Source organism: Sturnira hondurensis, unplaced genomic scaffold (genome assembly GCF_014824575.4).
Source record: "Sturnira hondurensis isolate 20B ecotype Veracruz unplaced genomic scaffold, ASM1482457v3 Scaffold0005329, whole genome shotgun sequence".
NCBI classification, from domain to species: domain Eukaryota; kingdom Metazoa; phylum Chordata; class Mammalia; order Chiroptera; family Phyllostomidae; genus Sturnira; species Sturnira hondurensis.
Genome location: NW_028077960.1, coordinates 2,197,989 through 2,216,888, shown reverse-complemented (window position 1 = coordinate 2,216,888; position 18,900 = coordinate 2,197,989). Strand labels below are relative to the sequence as shown.

Sequence of the window (18,900 nt, the reverse complement as noted above, 5' to 3'; positions counted from 1 at the left end):
GCTTGGAGAGATCAGAGAATCAACCTAGAAGGGACATTTGACACCAGTCATCGAGGCAACTAGTTTTCCAACCTGATAAATAAAGGCATGAAAACAGAGAAAACAGCACGAGAAAAGGCATGGAAGCATAAAAGAAACACAATATTTTGGAGAAAAACTGGCAAGTTCAGTACTGTCAGAGCAAAGAGTGGGATCAGTTTGCGAAAATGGTCAAAAAAGAATCACAAAGATTGGGGGGAGGTCACTGTTTCTACTTGGGGGACGTTTGTTGAATGAATGAAACCGTTAGAGATGTAGGGTGTGCTAGAGAGCTCAGAAATGAGATGGATAGCTCTTGGTGGAATTTCAAAACAAGAATAATCAGATAGGCAAGGATGTCCTGGGGGGAGCAGGGAAGTGTGCTGACCTTTTTAAAAAGCAGAGTTGAAGAGGGGACAACATCCAGGTGAGGAGAACAGCCAACACATGAGGGGAAAAGATGACAGGCTTATGTGTCACATGGAATATAATGGTGGCCATAGGCTGGGGCCGCCTGGACAGACCTTGAGCGCCAGGGGGAAAGCGTGGTCCCGAGACGGCAGGCCAGAGGAGCCACAGAAGGTCCCAGAGCAGAAGGTGCTGCAGTGCAGGGAGTGTAGTAAGTGTAGCAAGCCTGTTCTCAGAAGCCCAGAAGGGAGAAGCCCAGGTAACGTTCTTTGAGCCCTAGGAGCAGGCTGGACCTAGACAAGAGCCTTTAGGACTGTCTGGCCACAGGCAGCCTCCCCGTTAGCCCTGCACCGTGCATCCTTGGGGCCTGGGGGTTCTGAGGAGGCACTGCTTTCCTTGGAGGAACGCCCACTTCTCATCCCTGGGAAGTGCACCGTGTCCGGGAGGTGGGGGGGGGGGGGTGAAGCCACTTCCCTCTTGGTGCCCAGCTTCCACCCACACCCCAGCTTTGGGGGAAGCTGCAACCTTGTCAAAGGTGATCTCCCTCTCCCCATGCTTTTATACACTTATCTACCTTCTTTGATTGCCTTCATCTCTCTGAAGGCTTCTACCTCCTCTGGAGAGGTAGCTGGGAGTGGGCTTCAGGCAGGCAAGGAGGCCAAGGCCTGGCTTGACTGCAGAAAGACTGGATACCCCACAGACCTTGAGCCCCGGATAACTGTCCCCGCATTCATCAGAACAAAGAGAGGTGTCTCTAGGTGCCCCTCTTGGGTTGACCCAGCCAGTCACACCATGAACAACGGTCTCTCCCAACTCCCTTCATCTCCAGGGGTCATAGGGGCAGGCATGTCATGGAGAACTCTTTGAGGCAACCCACGGAGCCATCACTGACATTCTCCATTCTCTGATCTCCCTCCCCTTCCCGGTGTGAAGCTCTTCAAGCAGCTGCTGGGCAGCAGGTTGGGGAGAAGGATGGGGTAAGGCCCAGGGCTGGATTTTTGCCCCTCACCGCTACTCTCTGGGCAGAGTAGGGAGCAGGGTTCCTGGGACACGTATTAGCACAGCCCGTCCCCCTAGAAGCTACCCCACCTCCCAAAGCCCTAATCTGTGGTCAGCGGTCGGGGCAGAGCTGGGCGTTGAAGGAGGCACGTGGGAGAGGCGGGAGCTCCAGGCGGGCACGTGTGTCCGGCCTCCTCAGCCCCGTGCACGCCCCCCGCCCTGTGCCCAGGGGTTTGCCAGATGGGGGCGGGGCCTGGGGTTGGAGAGCGAGCGGCCGGCGGCGGCGGGAGCTGTCCGCGAGCCCTAGTTCTGAAGTGGGCGAGGAGGTGCCCGGCGCTCGGTTCCGGGGCAGCGAAGACCATGGCGTTCATGGTGAAGACCATAGTGGGAGGCCAGCTGAAGGATCTCACCGGGAGCCTAGGGGGCGGCGAAGACAAGGGGGACGGGGACAAGTCAGCAGCCCAAGCGCAGGGCATGAGCCGAGAGGAGTATGAGGAATATCAGAAGCAACTTGTGGAAGAGAAGTGAGTGGAACCCTTTCCCGGCTCCAGTGGCCCTCTTCCCCACTCCACCCCTAAGCCCCCGGCCCACCTCTAGGGCAGCCTCAGACCCCAAGCCCTGTCCCCGCCCCTACTTTTCTAGACGGGTACGAGGCTGGGGTGTGACTTCTAGGCTGCCCTCCCCTCTCCCAGCCACAACATTTCAATCCCAGGACCCCGCCCCAGCTTCATATTCGGCCTAAGGAAGTGGGGGCGGGGGTGGGGGGCGCGGAAGGGGCCTGGGACCCGCCGGGGGCACGTGCATTTCTGCGGAAACAAGTAATCCTTTAATCCGATCTGGTCGCAACATCTGTGTCTTCCAAATGGAGCTCCTCTGAGCCCGAGGCTCTGAGAAAAATGGTGCAGCTCAGGGGGGCTCAGAGTCAGAGAGACAGATCCTGAGATGGGGGCATCAGAGATATTGAGGCCACTTGCACGCAGTGGGCATGCTAGGGCAGACAGGCACCTGGAGTGGAGTTAGGGGCTGGACTCCAGAGCTCCTTGGGCCAGATTCTGGCTGTGCTTCTTTTTAGCTGGGTGATTTTAGGCAAGTTACTTAACTTTTCTATGCCTTGGTTTCCTCTCCTGTAAAAGGAGAGTGGTAATTATAAGACATGCTTCATATATTTATGAGGATTAAATTACTCAATGCAAGTAAACTGCTTAGCACAGCCCCTGACACATTGTAAACCATTAAATGGTAGCTATAATTATTTCATTTAATCTTTATAACATTTTTGTGAGTTGCGAAATATCATCCTCGTTCTACAAAAGATAAGGGACTTACCCAAAGACATCCCCGAAGTAGTAATGGAGCCATACATGAACCCAAGTCTGTTTCAGTGCTTTACCCCCACTCCAAACAACCCGTCTGGGAGGAGAAAGACAGACTGAGTCTGAGGTGGAGAGGGCCCTATGCTCCGCAGTCAGGCAGACTGACCCTCTCTCCCCATAGCTCAGCCCAGAGGCAGATGTGGGGACTAGAAAGGGTGCTGTGATTGGGGGACAGAACGCAAAGACCAACAGCATCTGCTAGGTCCCAGCACCTTCCTGACACAGGCCCACAGGTGCCCGTCCCCTTAGTGCTGGCAATGACTCCATCCCGGTGCCCCCACAGGATGGAGAGGGATGCACAGTTCATGCAGAGGAAGGCAGAGCGGGCCACCCTGCGGAGCCACTTCCGAGACAAATACCGACTGCCCAAGGTAAGCTCAGGAGCCAGGGCTATAAGGTATATCTGGCCCCTGAGCCTCAAGCCTGGACTCCTTTGTCCCATTCTGAGTCAGAACTCTCAGCTCCTAAGACTGATGGAGAGCTTGGTTAGACCGTTTGTTCTTTCACTCATTCATGGTTCACTGGAGCTCACCTAGGACTAGGGCTTGGTGAGGAGGGGTAGCCCAGTCCACGAAAACTGAAAGGTTTGTGTTTCTGGAGCCACTCCAGGCCCCTTCTGTTCTCCAGCCCACACTATCCCAATACCAGTTAGGCCCAGACAGAGGAAGAGTTGGAAGGCAACACATTTTTCCATAGGAGTGAGGGCTCTCGGGGAGGGCAGGGTGGGCAGAAGAAGGCAGCGCCCTCTGTGTGTCAGGCACTTGACGTATCTTACCTACCTAACCCCTCAGTAATTCTGCTGGGGCAGCTGTCACCCACATCTACAAATAAGAAAACCGAGACTCAGATAGATTGATGGACTTGGCTAAGATCATAAAGCCAGTGAGTAATGAAACTTAAACGTGTGAATGCTGAGCCTACTCCAAGACCCCTGGCTGCTTTCCAGGGCATGCATCTGTCGGCAGAGAGCAAAGTAACTCCTTGGTTGGCCAGGCAGCCAGAAGGATGTTTCCCCTAGGCACTGCAGCACCGGATGTGCTGTAAGTGTTCGATTCCTGTCGCCTAAGAAGAGAACTGGGCCACGAGCCACTTTCCGTGCCCAGAACTACTACAATAGACCCTGAAGAGAAACAGAAATACAGTGCTATATAGTATACCGACCTTGATCTTCCACTTGAAGTGGAAGGCCAGATAGGTAAATATCACGACCACTCATCCAACAAATATTTCCTGAGCCCTTGGCTGCCTCTGACTCCCCACAGGACACAAGTCTTTTGGAAGTCTCTCAAAGGGGGAACAGGTCCAGAAAGCCTGCCTTTCTGGGGGGTAACCGAGTTAAACATAGCTGGGAATGGAGTCATTCCTCAAACGTCTGCGTTAAGCATATAAGAGATACAACTGCTGCTATGAGGGAACTCCGAGTCCAGCAGCAGCGGGAAGACTGGGCTGTAACTGAGTGGGACGTAAAGTGGCCCTGAAGGGCAGGAAAGCGTAACAACAAGCAGCAGACACCTTGCAAATAGACCGCAAATGTTGGGGTCAGTGACATAGGTTTAAATCTAGCTCTCCCAGTCAAAATTGGACAACCATGGGAAAGTTACTTACTTAAATTGTCTGAGCCTCAATTTCCTTATTTGTAAAACGGGAAAAGCAATAATTGTGAGAATGAAGGGCACTCAGCTCAATGGCAGCCATATAATAGGTGTTTGATGAATGGTACCTATCACTATCACTGGTAATGTCCTCAATGTAGTTAACAATAGTCAATATATGACTGACCATAACCGTTCAACTCCTAGGTGTTTCCATTTTGCCCTTACTCATTCGGTTAATATCTTACCTTCAGTATTTCAGAGTGAAGTAAGGTGGCATAAAAGTCTGAATGTTGAAAGCTTGATCCTGGGGTGTGTGGGTGGGGTCTGAGCTCACAGGAGCATGGGTCTGAGCATCTAGGACCTTGGAACCCAGTCCAGGCCTCCTCCCCAGCCCTTTGGCTTGGGTCCCCATACACCTCCCACCGCAGCCCAACTCTCCCTTCTCTTCAGAACGAGACAGATGAGAGCCAGATCCAGATGGCAGGTGGAGACATGGAGTTGCCCCGTGAGCTGGCCAAGATGATTGAGGAGGACACAGAGGAGGAAGAGAGGGCCTCAGTCCTCGGGCAGCTGGCCAGCCTTCCTGGCTTAGACCTTGGCTCCCTCAAGGACAAGGCCCAGGCCACACTGGGAGACCTCAAGCAGTCAGCTGAGAAGTGCTACATCATGTGACTACTTCCCCTGGGGGTGCTTATGGGTGTGACCAGAGGGCTGGGGCAATGTGAGCTTGAAAAGCCTGTCTCAACCTCCATGGACCCATACTCCACCTTGGCTTTGTTTCCGCTGTACCAGGCTAGACCTAGGACCCTTCTCTCACCCAGCCTATCTTCTGGCTTCTCTCTCTCCTCTAGGAGCAAAGTCCCCATTCCTCCCCCTACCTCCTTGGGACTCACCCTCCCTACTCAGCCTGGAGAAGCCTCCCAAGATTGTAGGAATAGGCCATGGACCAAAATTCCTGCACATACATGCACCCATACAAATACCCAGAAAGAGGGGCAGAGACCTTGGCATGTGCAGAGTTGTACATCACAGATGCATCCTGGCACACACGGACACACACATGGGCCAGCCCCCTGGTGCCTAGCCCCTCTAGACACCAACACTAAGATATGCTTAGAGAGGGCTTTAGGCAGGCACCCTCAGCGGATGGGAGGCCTGAGTGTGAGTCTGCACATTTATTCTCCTTGAAAAGCACTGCTCTCATTTCATCATCTATAAAACAGGGATGAACTGGGTGATTTTTAAGATCTTTCCAGCTTGGCCTCCCAGGACCCTCATAGTCAACCCCACGTCCCTCCTTGGGCTGGGCAGGCGCTGCCACTGTGGGCTCTGGCCCTTGGGAACTGAGTGGTGCTGTGCAAGGAACAAGTACCAAGGATGAAGCTGGCACCAACCAGCCAGTAGCTCAGGAGGCTCCAGGACTTCTCTGAGCTGAGGGCCCAGGGCCCAGCCAATTTCTATTTTGTTTCTGTAGAACTCTCTGGATTCCATAGCTGGATTTCCTCTCTCGGTTTAGTGAAAAGAAAAATTCCAGCCCTGACATGTGTGTCTTAGTTGGGCATTTTCCTTGCAAACCAAGGTTACCAGTTCGATTCCTGGTCAGGACACGTGTCTGAGCTGCAGGTTCCGTCCCCAGTTGAGGCGCGTGCAAGAGGCAACTGATTGATGTTTCTCTCCCTCCCTTCCTCCCTCCCTCCCCCCTCTAAAAGTAAATAAATAAAACCTCTTTAAAAATAAAAATAAAGATTCCAAATGACCTGTTTATCTTCCCACTTCTTACTGATCTCCAAAGGTCTTGGGGGTTCACAGCCTCCTTAATCCTTCTTTGGAGGGGGTGTCTTCTGCCTCTTCACCGCAGCTTCATAAGAGCACCAGGTCCTACACAATGTCCACCCTCTGGACAAGGGTGGGGTCCCCCAGCACTAGGGGCAACCAAGCACTAAGTCCAGCCTCTGGGCTTTAAGGAGAATGTGGCATCCAGCTGGATGGGCAGGGCCTCTGGGGTGCCACCCGAGACCTCACGGGGTACCACAGCTCAGTCATGGCTGTCTCTGGCACCTGTGCCCCTACCCCCTCCTCACCTTGGAGATGGAAGATGGGACAACAGAGGACAGGGCAACTTCATTCCAGGCCTGGCATTGCTGTGCGACTCTGAACAGGTTGGCTTTCCTCTCTGAGCCTGTCTCCTCTACTGTGCAATGAAGAGCGCCCCCACCCCCACCATCAAAAAGTAACAATCCATGTTTCAAAGGGTGACCACTTTAAAGCCCCTGGCACGTGATAGGCCATGTCAACAAATGGTAACTCGTTCTTTAAAAAAACTGAAGAGCACAGATCTCATCCTGCTTAGCTGTGGGGTGTCCAGGGAGACCACCAGGAGGCTCCACAAATAGGCCACCCGCTGAGGCCGAAGCAGGGTGTCAACACCACCCCTCACCCCCACCCTGGCACTGGCTTGTGGAGACGATTTACAGGCAGAATGGCCGTCGGAGGGTTTGGTTTCAAGGGCAGTTTCCATTAGGCCTCCTTTGCAAAATAAGAACAAAGCACATAAAACCTGTACAGTGGGTGATGTGGGCAGCGTGGCATGGAAGAGAGAAGAAAGGATGAGGAAGCAGGAAGGTGAGGGCAGGGAAGGACGCAGGCCCAGGACTGGGCAGTGCTGTTGCGGCTGTCAAGCTGGGTCCTTCCTGAGCATCCCCTAGGCTGTCCTCTGGTTGTCACTGGACAAAACCCTCTGCTGACCTTCCTGGAGCTGGAGCAGACCTGAGTCCAGGCCCTGGGCCGTGTGTGTGGGAGGAGGGAGCACGGCCCTCCTCCCAGTGTGGGCAGCCAGGCCCATGGCAGCACTCCGCCTTCCAGGGGCATCCTGCCTAATGGGATCGGACAGACCGCTTTACCCTCAAGGACTTACAGGACCAAGAGCGAAGGAGGCAGAAAGACCGGGCTGTGGGGAGGCCAGGGTTAGCACTCGCTGAACCCTCACAAAACAGAATGGCGGGGGCCTGGAGTCAGAGAGTGGGAAGGGGCTGAGCTCTCACACTCCTCACAGCCGGGGAACCCCAAGAAGCCCTGACCTGTCTGCATGTTCTTGGAATTGGAGGAGGCGGCTCGGGGTAGCAGGAGGCAGCTCCTGTGCTCAGCAGAAATGGGCAAGGCAGGCAGACTGAGGGTCCCCAGGCTCTGCAGACCTCATCCTGCTTCCCCTCTTCCTGCCCTTGCTCACTGGCTTCTCTGTCAGTTCGTACCTCTCTCATTCACATCCCCGCCCCAACCCCACTTGTGCCTAGCTCACACTCATCCTACACCCACGCCCTCAGCTGGGGGCTCCCTGTCCCATCCCTAGGCCCTTGGGGCCTCTCTGAGGAAGACTGCTCTCTGCACATCCCATTCCTACTCCCATTTGTTTAGATAATCACTTGCTCCATGACTAGTCCACCCACCTGCTATTGTGGGAGGGCAAGAAAGAAAGCCACTTCCTGTCAGAACTTCCCTTTTCACAGTAATTAAAATCCCACCATTAAGGCCCTTTAGTTCAGGGCAAGGCATTTATCTCCCCAGTCCCTCGGTCTCCCTCCTGTTCTCTTTTCCTCCTGCCTCTGTCCTCTCACTGTCCTTCTCACACTTGCAGGCCGTCTGAGGGCTTGGAGATGCTGCAAGGTGATGAGACAGCCTGCCTACTGCTCTTTCAGGAAGAGAGGGACAGCACAGACAGCTGGCCTGCTGCCCCTCACCCCTACCGTTAGCCCCACAATATGCGGGAAGGTGGGGCAGTGTTCAGGGAGATCGCATGAGTACTGGCCCCTGCTCTACTCAAATCTCCTCCCACCTGTCCAGACAGCCCAGGCCTAGTTCCCAGAGGGAGAGGGGTGCAGACCTTAAGTGACTCTCCAGAGGCCAGTTGGTCTCCAAGGTTTGGAGCTGGGAGTCTCCCCGCTTCCCCCACTGGCCAGCCAGTCCCTCCCCAGACACTGGAGGCTCCAGCAGGCGAGCTGGAACATCTGGGGAGACGTTTGCTGAGCTGCTGGCAGTGCCCATTGACCCAGCTGACGCCTGAGGCTGCCTGGGGTGAGGAGACACATGTGAGGGGACTGGAAGGGAGCCACAAAACCTGCCAGCCGGCCTCCAGCCCAGTACCCGCCAGGCAGAGCTGTTCCTAGAATCCATGTGAGGCTCTGAGAGAGCGAGGAGGCCAGGGTGGGCTTGGTCGGGAGCAGCGACGTTGAGGCTGCCTCAGCCTCACTCAGCAGGGACTGTGCCTGCCTGCCTGCCTGAGGATGAGTAGAAGTCTGCATGAGATGCGCATGGGTCTGTGAACTTGGACATGGCTTTCAGTGTTTTGTACGTATCTGAGGCCTGTAAAATCCCCCCTAGGGATTTCAAATGGATAGGTGGGAGTGTGACTTACTCGGGGGAAAACAGTGACTGGCATGCCCCCTCCCCCGTGCCCCAGCCTCAGGGTTGGGCCATCTCCCTCTCAGAGAGGGTTGGGTGACAGTTGTCTCCTCGACAACAGCCTTCCTAGATGACCTGCAGGAACCAAGGTTCAACAACCTTCCGAATTTCCCCAGTTAACCAAAGGGGTGGGCTGGGCACAAGGACACCTGGGGCACTCAACCTGCTCCAGAGGCCTACTTGCTGTCCCCAGGGCTGGCCCCCTGGGAGACAGAGGGTCCCAGGCCCAGGTGCTCCTCAGCTTGGCTCAGTGCTGCTTGGGGACTGAGCAGAGGTGGGAGGACAGGGTAGGGCAAGCCACCCTGATGCTGGGGAGGTGTCTGCCTTGCTATAGGCACTTTCAAAGTATTAAGGTGAGAGGCAGAAACAACTCTTATTCCTAGGAAGAAAAAAAATTTAAAGATTTTATTTATCTTTAGAGGGGAAGGGAAGGAGAGAAGGAGAGAAATATCAATGTATGGTTGCCTCCCGTGAGTCCCCTGCTGGGAACTGGCCCGCAACCCAGGCATGTGCCCTGACTGGGAATCAAACCGAGATCGTGTGGTTCGCAGGCCCACACTCAATCCACTGAGCTACACCAGCCAGGGCGAAAAATATTTTTTAAAAAAGCAAATTAGCTTATTTTCCGTAGGACTCTGCCACTTGAAAGGAGCCCTAGAGAGAGAACCCCACCTCCTCCCGACCCCAGCACTCCAGCTGGGCTACCTCCCTCCTTGGCAGGCGGCTCAAACCCAGCCTAGAGGCAGTCTAATTACTCTGCCCAGAGAGGGCCCTAGCTGCCCACGGTCCCACTTACCCAGCCCTCTGCTGGCCAGTAGCCAGTGCAGGCGGTAAACTATGGGGGTCTGTGGGCCCACCCTCCATCCCGTCATCCTAGTCAGTCAGGCCCTCCTTCCCACCCGGTCTTCTCCATTCACCCAGACCAATTCCATTCATTTCCCTCCTCCCGTACTCTCCTTTTATTTACTGAGGCTTTTTTGTCCAGCTCATTCCCCAAAAATAATCTGAAGTATGTTTCTCTCCTACACCTGAAACATTTTATTGAATTCACTGTGTGCCAGGTTCTGGTACAGTTGTTCATTACACCCGTACATATTTCCACAGGGGACTTCACTTCGTCCCGGTTCTACTAAGAAAGAAATGGGCTAACCCAGCAGTTTTCAACCATGAGCCATGAGAATTTTTACAACATGCAGTACCTATTTAGTCAGGGGCACTGACCTTTCTTCCCTTAGGAGGCCCCCAACCTTTTGGCACCAGGGACCGGGTTTGTGGGAGACAATTTGTCCATGGACCAGAGGGCTGGGGAGGTGGAGGGAACAGGAGGCGGAGCTCAGGTGGTGATTGGCACCTGCGGTGCAGCCCCACCCGGACCAGCACCAGTCCACAGCCCCAGGGGTTGGGGACCTGTGCCCTAGACTGTCAAATAAAAGTGACAAACAACACAACACCCACTTAGTGTGAATGAGTCAGAATTATACCTTTTGTCAGATCAGCAAAAAACATTTTATATATATATAAATATATATAAATATACATATGCATGCACACACACACACATTTTAAAGATTTTATTTTTAGAGAGGGAAAGGGAGGAAGAGAAACACTGACTGGTTGCCTCTCACACACCCCCAACCGGGGACCTGGCCTGCAACCCAGGCACATGCTCTGACTGGGAGTTGATCTGGCCACCTTTTGATCTGTGGGACACCCAATCCACTGAGTCGGCAAAAAATAGTTTTTGGTGTGCTGCTTAAGTTTTAGTAATCAGTTTATGTGTGCCGTCAGAGGAAAAGGTTTGAAAGTTGCTGGGCTAGTCAAGGGGCTTTTTGGCCAAATGGCAGAACTAGGGTTTTAGCTCCGCCTCCTGCCCCCTGGACCACTGTCCACACTGCCCTCTGATGGCCAGGAGGAGGACTTCAGGGGAAATAGTTCCCTCCCTTTAGTATTGGCTGAAAGACCATCTTGGTGGCTGGTGTCTGATGTATCTATGAACAGCTGCCTTGGTGCTTCCCAGGCGGGGAGAGCTTCCTATCCCTTAAAGTCCCCAAAGATGCTTCCAAGTGCCATTCAGCCCCAAATCTTGGGGTCAGGGGTAAGAGACTGCTGGAAATTATCCCAGCTTTAAGGGATCCTGGAGGGCTGAGTATGAGCGTGAGACACCCTAGAGGCTGCACTCTGCCCCAATCCAGCTCCCTGCTCACTCAATGGCCCAAGGGAAGAGGGGTGGGAGGCTGGGGGTCAAGTCTAGGACAAGGGAGTGTGAAGGGCAGAGCACAGGTTTGACGAGACCATCTACCATGGGAGCTGCCCTTCTCCAGCTGCAGAGAAGGGCCTTGCCTGGCACCCAGGCCTATGCCTGTCCCCTCCTCACTAGCCCTTTATTATTTTTAAAAGATTTTTATTCATTTATTTTTAGAGAGGGGGAAGGAGAGAGGGAAACATCAATGTGTGGTTGCCTTGTGAGCATCCCCTACTGGGGACCTGGCCTGCAACCCAGGCATGTGCCCCAGAATAGGAATCTAACAAGCAACTTTTTAGTTCACAGTCCAGCACTCAAGCCACTGAGCCACACCAGCCAGGGCCCCTTTAGCCCTTTAGGTGGTGGGCAGGAATGGCAGCTGGTCAGCCTGACTCCCGCGGGGCCTGAGGACAGGAGGCAGATGTGGCTGTCACTCCCCGCACCACCCTGTGGGCTCCCCTAGCCCCCGCCTCAGGTTACCAGGTTTTCCTGAGGCCTCTATTGCACCAGCCTAGAAAAAGGGTTGCCCACCTTGACCTGCTCCTTCTCTTCTTCTAGGACAAGAAGAGAATCACAATTTCAGAAAATAATTTAATAGAGAAACAATGAATGACACTCTTCACACTGTTCTCTGGCAGGGAAGAGAGACAACTTATGCCCCAAGGAGGCACTGAAGGGTGAAAGGGTTAGAAATCACCAACAGCCTTTCAGATTTCAAACACAAAACCAATAACTCTAGGTGTGTACACTCTTCTCCAGATTAAAGTCCCTTTGTCCGCCTAAAAGCCCAGGTGGGGGTAAGGAGCTATTAGCAACACCATGGGAGAGACGGGGAGACCCAGATCAAGAAAGGGGAAGGTGTATGCCCCGGGCACCTGCTGCGGTAGCAGCCTCCTGGCCTATTGGGTCCCCCAAATCCAAGGGGTCAGGCAGCCCCATTCCTCCTGCTCCCAGGCCAGTACCAGCTCTGTGGCAAGCAGGGGCTCCCCAAAATGGAATGGAGGTGGGAGGGATGAGGATGAAGGAACCCTCCCCTGAGACTCCCTGGGCCAGAGCAGGAACAAGGTATGAATTTCTCCAGTTTGCCCCACCCTACAAAGTGTATTATTTTCATGGCTTGAAGGATTAATTTAAAATAATGAGAGGGTGGGCAAGAATCGGCTTCCAAGACCAGTGAGTTCTGTGGGGCTGAGTGCAGACCGTGGGGTAGGTGGTCCCTGAGGGGTCGTAGAGTATCCTGGCCCAGTGCAAGGACAGAGGTGAGTTGAAATAAGGGCTCCCAAGAATGACAGGGGCAGGCACAGAACACGGATGGCCCTTGCCCTCTTCTCAGAGCAAAAACAGAGCCCAAACTGACAGGCTCAGTGTCCAGGAGCCACCAGTTAACCAGAGTCACATGAAACACTCTTCTCCCAGAGGCCTGCTCCTGCACCCCGCCCCCAGCCCAGGCCAGGCCCAATGTTGCCAGCACATACAAGGGCCGGGCTGTCAGAGCCTTTGTGGGGTAGAATATCTTGAGGGGTGCTGGGGACCCTGAAATGTGATGGTCACAGTGAGCTGCCCATTCAAGAAGGGTGCTTCGCCAGGGGGCACAGGCCACAGAATTCTGGGCATCGGTCTGTGTGAGTGTGTCCCCCAACTCCAGGTGGCCTGTGGTCTATCCAGTCATTCTTTTGGGGTCACTGCAGGGTGCAAGCTGTGGAGGGGTAAGGGAAGAGGGTCAGTGTCAGGTTTCTGGCAAAAGAGGCAGAATCCTAGGCTGCCCTAGGCTGCCCTCAGCCCTCACCCCTCCTTGGGCAGAGCGTGAAACCCCAGGGCAGGACTCACAGCTGCGAACAGATTCCGATAGCCCCTCCTTGTCCAGGGTCTCAGCTTCCCAGCGAGACTCCCTCATCTACGGAACATAAAGGTAGCACAAGGGGTGAGACACACCAGAGGCAGGCACAGGAGCCGCCTCAACGGCCTCTGAGCAACCGGGAGTGAAAGACAAAGAAAGTGCCGTCAGAGAGAGACCCAGAAAAGGAGACACGTGCTGGTGGGTTGGTCAGGGAGCAGGGGACAAGACAGCCAAAGTAGAACCCACATAGCCTCGTCCCAGTGGGAGCCCCCCATGTGCCCACCTTGACCTGTTCTTTCAGGTATTCAGCTCGAGCCATGAGATTCTGAACCTGCCAAGGGTGTGAGGGAAGAGCCGTCAGAGTGAGGCAGAGCCTCCTCGCTCCTGCTGCTGGCCAGAAGCCTCCGAGCACCAGAACATAACTCTCCTGAGTTCTTTATCTGCTCCCTCTTCCGGAAAGCCTACCTGACGAAGCAGCCCAGCCAACTTTCCGTTGCCGGGCTCTAGACCCTGCCCGCCCCACTGCCTGAGCTGGGCCCCGAGCCCCTATGGAGTGCATGGAGCCACCAACTTATCAAGTCTGCGATCTGGTTCCCAGACTTGAAGCACCATGAGGGAACCCAGCAGGTCCTCCCTGATGGAAGGAGGGTCAAAAAAGAAGATGAAGCCCCCCCCCTCTCCCAACCCTAGCGGGCACCTCAGTATGAAGCAGCTCCCGCCTCCGGCCTGGGGGCTCCCCTGCAAAGAGAGGGAAGGCGCTCAGTAAGGGCAAGTCAGCAGGGCCCCGGGGAGTGTGGTCACAGCAGCCTTACCCGCCAGCAGCAGCAGCAGCTCCCCCAGGCTGTGCTGGTACAGGTCCAGGGCGTCCTGCTCCCCACCACCTTCTTCCTCCTGCAGCCAGACACCAGGTCATTTAGAGTCATGACCCAAATTCCTCCCTGCCCCACCTGGACCCTTCCCATTGGGCACAAACCTTGGCCATGGCAGCTGAAGCCATTTCCAGGGCAGCGAGGAGGCGTGGCTTGTCCCGGGCCATCTCTGGGATGAGGGACATAGGCTCAAGGTGAGGGAAGCAGCCTGTGTTTTTTGCCTCAGGGAGCCGACCCCCAATCTTTCTCCCTCTCAAGCTGGAGGGAAGTGGCTGGGGATCAGGTGGTCAGTCAGGAGCCAGGCTCACCTCTGAGCAGGTCTCGGGCAGAGGCCCCCTGCCTCAGCAGGGCCCGATTGGAAGAGGACACGATGGCCTTGAGCTCCTCGGCCCTGGACACGTACTGCTGCACCTGCATCAGCACAGCACGCAGGGCTGCCCACCCCGCCTCCCTCACTGGCACCTAACTCCCAGCTCTCCCTCTAGATCCTCAGCGACTGTCCCAAGCTGTAATGTCAGGGGCTGGCCTGACCCCTTCCTGGGACAGGAAGTTCCAGTTCTAAGAGAGGCAGTCCCCAGTGGCCCCCTGATCCCCTCACCCGTTTCCTTCAGGAGACTCAGTCGCCCACCTTTGCCTTAATTGCATCCTTCCGCTGGGCATCCACTTCGTCTGCAAACAGTGGTGGTGTATATGAGGACCTTGCCCCACACCAAACCCTCTAGAATCCCCCCAAACTCTAAGTTCCAGATTTACCCTCGGCCTTGTCTCCCAAAAAATTCTGGATAGGAGCTGCTTCTGGAACCCCCCCCACAGCAGCTACGGCTGACCCACCCCTGCTGCACCCAGGGGCTCCAGGCACTCACAGTGCAGGGCAGGCACGAAGAAGTCCAGAGCTTTGCAGTAGAGAGACAAGGCGGCTGTGGCATCCCCCTCCTGATCCTTCTTCACAGCCTGCACCACCAGGGAGCTCTGGGGGCATGCAGATCAGGAGTCATGCCCACCCTCTGCTCACCATGAAGTGGGAAGAGCAGGTTCCCTGAGCCCTCCCTCTGCCCCCCCCATGGGGCAGGACACCTGTTTACCACTAAAAGGGTAGGTGAGACCCCCAACCTGAGCTTGCCCCAGCCCACCCCTGAAGGCCTGCTCACCGCTCGTGCCAGGCTCTCCCCACTGGGCATGTGCTCCAGGTCCACCCAGGGGTGGGCAAAGAAGTCCTGGAAGGAGATGCGACGTCCAGGGTCCCGCTCCAGGAGCCGCTGCAGCAGGTCCCGGCAGTCTCGGGAGAGAGGGGGCCGAAGGGGAAGCTGAGGGGAGAGCGGGGGGATAGGTCACACTGGACTCCAGAACCTCCCCCACCCTGTCCTGGTATGTCCCAAAGCCACATGTTTGACAGGTGAAGAAAATGAGAGCCAGGAGGGGCAAGTCTGGGTGATGGAGGCAGTGGAGAGGCAAGCCTCCTACCCAGGTTCCTGCCCACGCCCTCCCGGAACCCTGAGTTGTTGCACAGCCTCCCTGGCGTACACTCTTGGGAAGGTGGGAGCTGTGTCTACACAACAATCTTTGGGCTAATCTGGGTCCTAAGAACTGGAGGAAGCTGTAAGCATGCCCAGCACCACAAAGCAGCCTAGCGCAGATACCCCAGTCAATACAGGGACAGTTACGTCTCCAACCTGAGGACTCTGACTCCCTCTGCCCCCAACAGGTTGCTGAGGCCCTGTGGGACCCACCTCGATAACTCGGTTACTCCGGATCTTCTCTTCCAGCTCTGTGAACGACCTGGAGGCAAAGGGAGGCTGCCCGAAGAGGGCTTCTGTGGAGGGAGGCAGAGGGCAGGCTGGGAGGGAACAGGGTCCATCCTGGTCTGGCCCATTCCTGGAAGGGCCTGACACTCCTCAGAGCAGGGGCCCCGGGTCATTAGAGTCATCCTTCTCATTAAAGCCCTTCAGGAGTGGACAGAGAGGGCTTGTCTGAGGACACACAGTGCAGGCCTCACAGGGTAGGGGCAGGGGACAGAGCTCTTACCGTACAGGATGACTCCCACGGACCAGAGGTCCACACGGGCATCATACTGCCGCTGACACACCATCTCAGGGGCCATGTAGAGAGGGGAGCCACGGAGCACATGCTTCTCATCCCATGGGGACATGTGCTGTGCAAAGCCGAAGTCTGCAGGCAAGAGGCCAGGCAGCAGGGCTCAAGTTCCAGCTGCCTCTACTCTTGGACTTTGAAGCCTCGCCCTGAGCTCCAGCACAGGACTCCTCTCCACCTTTCAGACTCACCAGGATCAGTCCTACTTCCCAGCCTCTGCTCATCAGTAACCTCCAACACCCTCCTACATCTTCCTAGGGAGCATAAGTCCTACCTGTCCCACATGGCCCCCCAGGCACCTGTCTCCAGGAAGCCCACGTGTTCACAGCAGCTCTAAGGATAATAACCTACGAGGCGCTGGAGCCCTCTCCCGTACTGTCCCACCAAGCTCAGGTTACAGCTCACTCTCTAGACTCCAGTCTCAAGTCAACTCTTCTCCAAATCCTATCGGGGACCACAACCACACCTCCCCTTCCTCAAACCCTCCAACACTGCCGTAGGCTGCATCACAGTTTGAGCCCCAATCCTGGTGACACACCAAGTTCTGACCCTGGTCACACGATGAGTCTTGACCCTGATTCCAACCATGCACTGCTGGAGTCCAGTGTGGGTAGCCCAAGAAAGGTCCTGTCTTTTAGTGACGGGGCCTGTCTCTGCATCTCCAGCCTGTCTCTGTTTGAACTCTACAGAGGGCTCCATAAGAACCAGCGTTGTTGCATGCACACCCACCCTTCAAACCTTGAAGCTCCACTCAGTTCCACCCAGATCAGTCCAGAGATTGTTGTGCAAGCCCAGGCCCACACTTCCCCTGCTGTTCCAGACTCACACCTGCCAGCTTAAGGTGGGGCTTCTCCAAGGAGCTCAGCAGAATGTTCTGTGGCTTGAGATCCAGGTGAGATATGTTCTGTTCGTGCAGAAAATGCAGGGCACTAGCTAGGGAGCAGGACACACGCAGAGCAACCAGTCAGAGGAGCCATGTCCCACCTGCCTCTTGCTTCCCCTGGCTTACATATGCTCCCTCAAGCCCGCATGACCCCAGTTCTGGCCTGGTTGGTCTACTGAATGCTTTACATACAAGTACCAGGTCCTGACCCCTTCTAAGAACCCCCCACTCCCACCCCTCTTTCCTCCCTTGGGCCCCTTCACAAGTCTCCACTCCTTCTAGAAGCCTCCCTGGATACTCCAGCCTTTTAGGCTCTTTTGCTCTTTCTCTTGGCAAAGCACTTGGAAACTACCCACTGGGCCGTGGACTTCTCCCAGATCAGGGCTTCTGCCTCTGTCTCTCTCTTAAGGCTGGGATTGGCACATGGCAAGGATAGGGCCCCAGATGGGCCCTATAAATCCAAGATGGGCCCTATAAATCCAAGATGGGAAAGAGGCACCTGCCAAGAGTGCAGGGGCTCTGAGCCTGGGGAAGGGTGTGGTGGGACGACAGACCACGGGAAGTCTGGGTCAGAGGCTTTTACCCAACTGCTGCATGAAGACACGAGCCACCTTCTCAGGCAGAATTCGGCGGGTATGAATGAAGCGAGACAGGTCACCCCCTGCACAGAACTCCATGATGAGGTAGATGTTGTCACTGTCCCACTGTGGTTAGAGGCAGAGAGGCAGCTTGAAGAGAGTGTCTCTTCTCCAGCCTCCTCTGGGGGTGGCCCCACCACAGGCCTGCACCTGGAAGTCTTTCAGCTGCACGATGTGGGGGTGTCGAATACCCTTGAGGATCTCAATTTCTGTCAGGAGGTTTTCCACGGATGCCTTGTTTAGACTCTTCTTGGCCACACACTTTATGGCTACCACTTCTCGAGTGTCCTTCTGCCAGGGCAGGAGATTTGAGGGCTCTGCCTTGAGGGAGCCAGGGCCCACGCCTGGCCAGAAAGGCTCTGGTTCCCTCTGCCCTTCTCTCCCTCACTGGGCCTACCCACCCACACCAACATCCAGGCTTCCCAGCTTCCCATTCTCCGGCAATGAGGTCCCCTGATTCTGTAATCCTGACCTCTTCACCCAGCCTGGTGCTCTCCAACCTTCTGTTCCATAAGCCTTTCTAGAATGCCCTAAGTAAGGCATGTCATTCAGGGTTCTAGAAGTGCCCACTCTGTTTCCTAAGTGGGTCCAGCCTCCCAGAACCCTGTCCAAGACTTCTCCCAGCCCACCAGGTATCCTCCCTGTTTTGAGCCCATTCTTCAGCCACTGACACAAGGCTCCACACAGGTCTCCACAGGCATCTCCGAAGGTCAGATCGGGACGTGGCAGGCCGCGGGCACATAACTGGTCTCATGCAGTCTCTAACCTCCCCTAGTTTCCCAGCCTGGCACCCGCCTGGGCGCGCTCAGGCTCTGGGGGGCACGGGGCTAGGCCCTCAAAGTTCTCGAGCCCCCATTCCGGCCCCGCCCCGCACCCACCTTGGCGTAGGCCTTGTACACCGTGGCGTACGTGCCACTGCCCAGGCGTTCGGTGAGAATGAAGCCGTCCAACCGCGGGGGTGCCCAGCCGGACGCAGCCATCCTGACCGCCCGGAGCCGGCCACCAGGCGCTTCCTGCTTCTCCACACGGGTTCCGGCCGGGAACCGAAAGGGAGCAGCGTTGGGCGGCGGGCCCGACTCCACGCTGCCCCTAGCGGCGACCGCCAGAAGTGCAGCGTTGCGGGGGGCGGGGCGGGTGGTTCCCCCGCCCACACTCCCCGCCCCTTCCGGCTCCTCTTGAGTGCTGTCCACACCTGCTCGGCCTCCACTCCCTGGAGAAATCACGGTTTGCAAGATTCATCTGGAGATGCCAAGGCCACAGCGGGCCCGACGAATGAACTAGAGACTTGCAGACGAGGTCACGGGGAATCCTTTCAGGGGCTTGTATAGCATCCGAGAGAGCACCCACGTGAGGAGCGAGAAGAGAGGGGGCAGGGTGGAGCGATTCAAAGAGGTCCCTCCCCACAACACCAGCAGCTCTGAAAGTACAATTACTGGGACAAGAAAGTACCAGGGAAGAAGACAGTTATCATCTCAGCAGGGGTTCGCCCCCAGGG

General features: G+C 55.7%; 2 protein-coding genes across 4 annotated transcripts; one reads left to right on the top strand and one right to left on the bottom strand.

Moving 5' to 3' along the window:
* Positions 1-1,575: 1,575 nt before the first annotated feature.
* CPLX3 (complexin 3) lies at positions 1,576-6,087 on the top strand. The gene is made up of 3 exons (XM_037047026.1): positions 1,576-1,949; positions 3,082-3,169; positions 4,844-6,087. Exons 1-3 carry the CDS (start codon positions 1,666-1,668, stop codon positions 5,063-5,065), a joined length of 594 nt encoding a protein of 197 aa, XP_036902921.1. The 5' UTR covers positions 1,576-1,665; the 3' UTR covers positions 5,066-6,087.
* Positions 6,088-11,667: 5,580 nt separating this feature from the next.
* On the bottom strand, positions 11,668-18,501 carry ULK3 (unc-51 like kinase 3). Of its 3 annotated transcripts, none has more exons than XM_037047024.1 (16): positions 18,284-18,501; positions 17,556-17,696; positions 17,351-17,471; positions 16,711-16,817; positions 15,819-15,962; positions 15,524-15,589; positions 14,945-15,100; positions 14,660-14,765; positions 14,425-14,465; positions 14,105-14,207; positions 13,901-13,965; positions 13,740-13,818; positions 13,625-13,665; positions 13,211-13,258; positions 12,918-12,984; positions 11,668-12,786 (listed from the first exon to the last, which is right to left on the bottom strand). In XM_037047024.1, the coding sequence occupies exons 1-16, from the start codon at positions 18,383-18,385 to the stop codon at positions 12,770-12,772; spliced, it is 1,404 nt and encodes a 467-aa protein (XP_036902919.1). In that variant the 5' UTR covers positions 18,386-18,501; the 3' UTR covers positions 11,668-12,769. The 3 variants fall into 3 exon arrangements, with proteins under 3 accessions (XP_036902919.1, XP_036902918.1, XP_036902920.1); XM_037047023.1 differs by having other exon boundaries at positions 15,524-15,606; positions 16,713-16,817; positions 18,284-18,500; XM_037047025.1 differs by having other exon boundaries at positions 15,524-15,606; positions 16,713-16,817; positions 17,556-17,749; positions 18,284-18,365.
* Between the last annotated feature and the right edge of the window lie 399 nt (positions 18,502-18,900).

Bases quoted from the DNA above. Each gene is read 5' to 3' on its own strand.
- CPLX3 (XM_037047026.1), top strand. From the start codon at position 1,666: ATGGGGGCGGGGCCTGGGGTTGGAGAGCGAGCGGCCGGCGGCGGCGGG. The intron at 1,950-3,081 runs GTGAGTGGAACC...GTGCCCCCACAG, and splicing joins AAGCAACTTGTGGAAGAGAA to GATGGAGAGGGATGCACAGT. The intron at 3,170-4,843 runs GTAAGCTCAGGA...CCTTCTCTTCAG, and splicing joins ACAAATACCGACTGCCCAAG to AACGAGACAGATGAGAGCCA.
- ULK3 (XM_037047023.1), bottom strand. From the start codon at position 18,385: ATGGCTGCGTCCGGCTGGGCACCCCCGCGGTTGGACGGCTTCATTCTC. The intron at 17,472-17,555 runs GTGCAGGCCTGT...CTCTAACCACAG, and splicing joins TGCAGCTGAAAGACTTCCAG to TGGGACAGTGACAACATCTA. The intron at 13,666-13,739 runs GTAAGGCTGCTG...CTCTCTTTGCAG, and splicing joins GCTGCTGCTGCTGCTGGCGG to GGGAGCCCCCAGGCCGGAGG.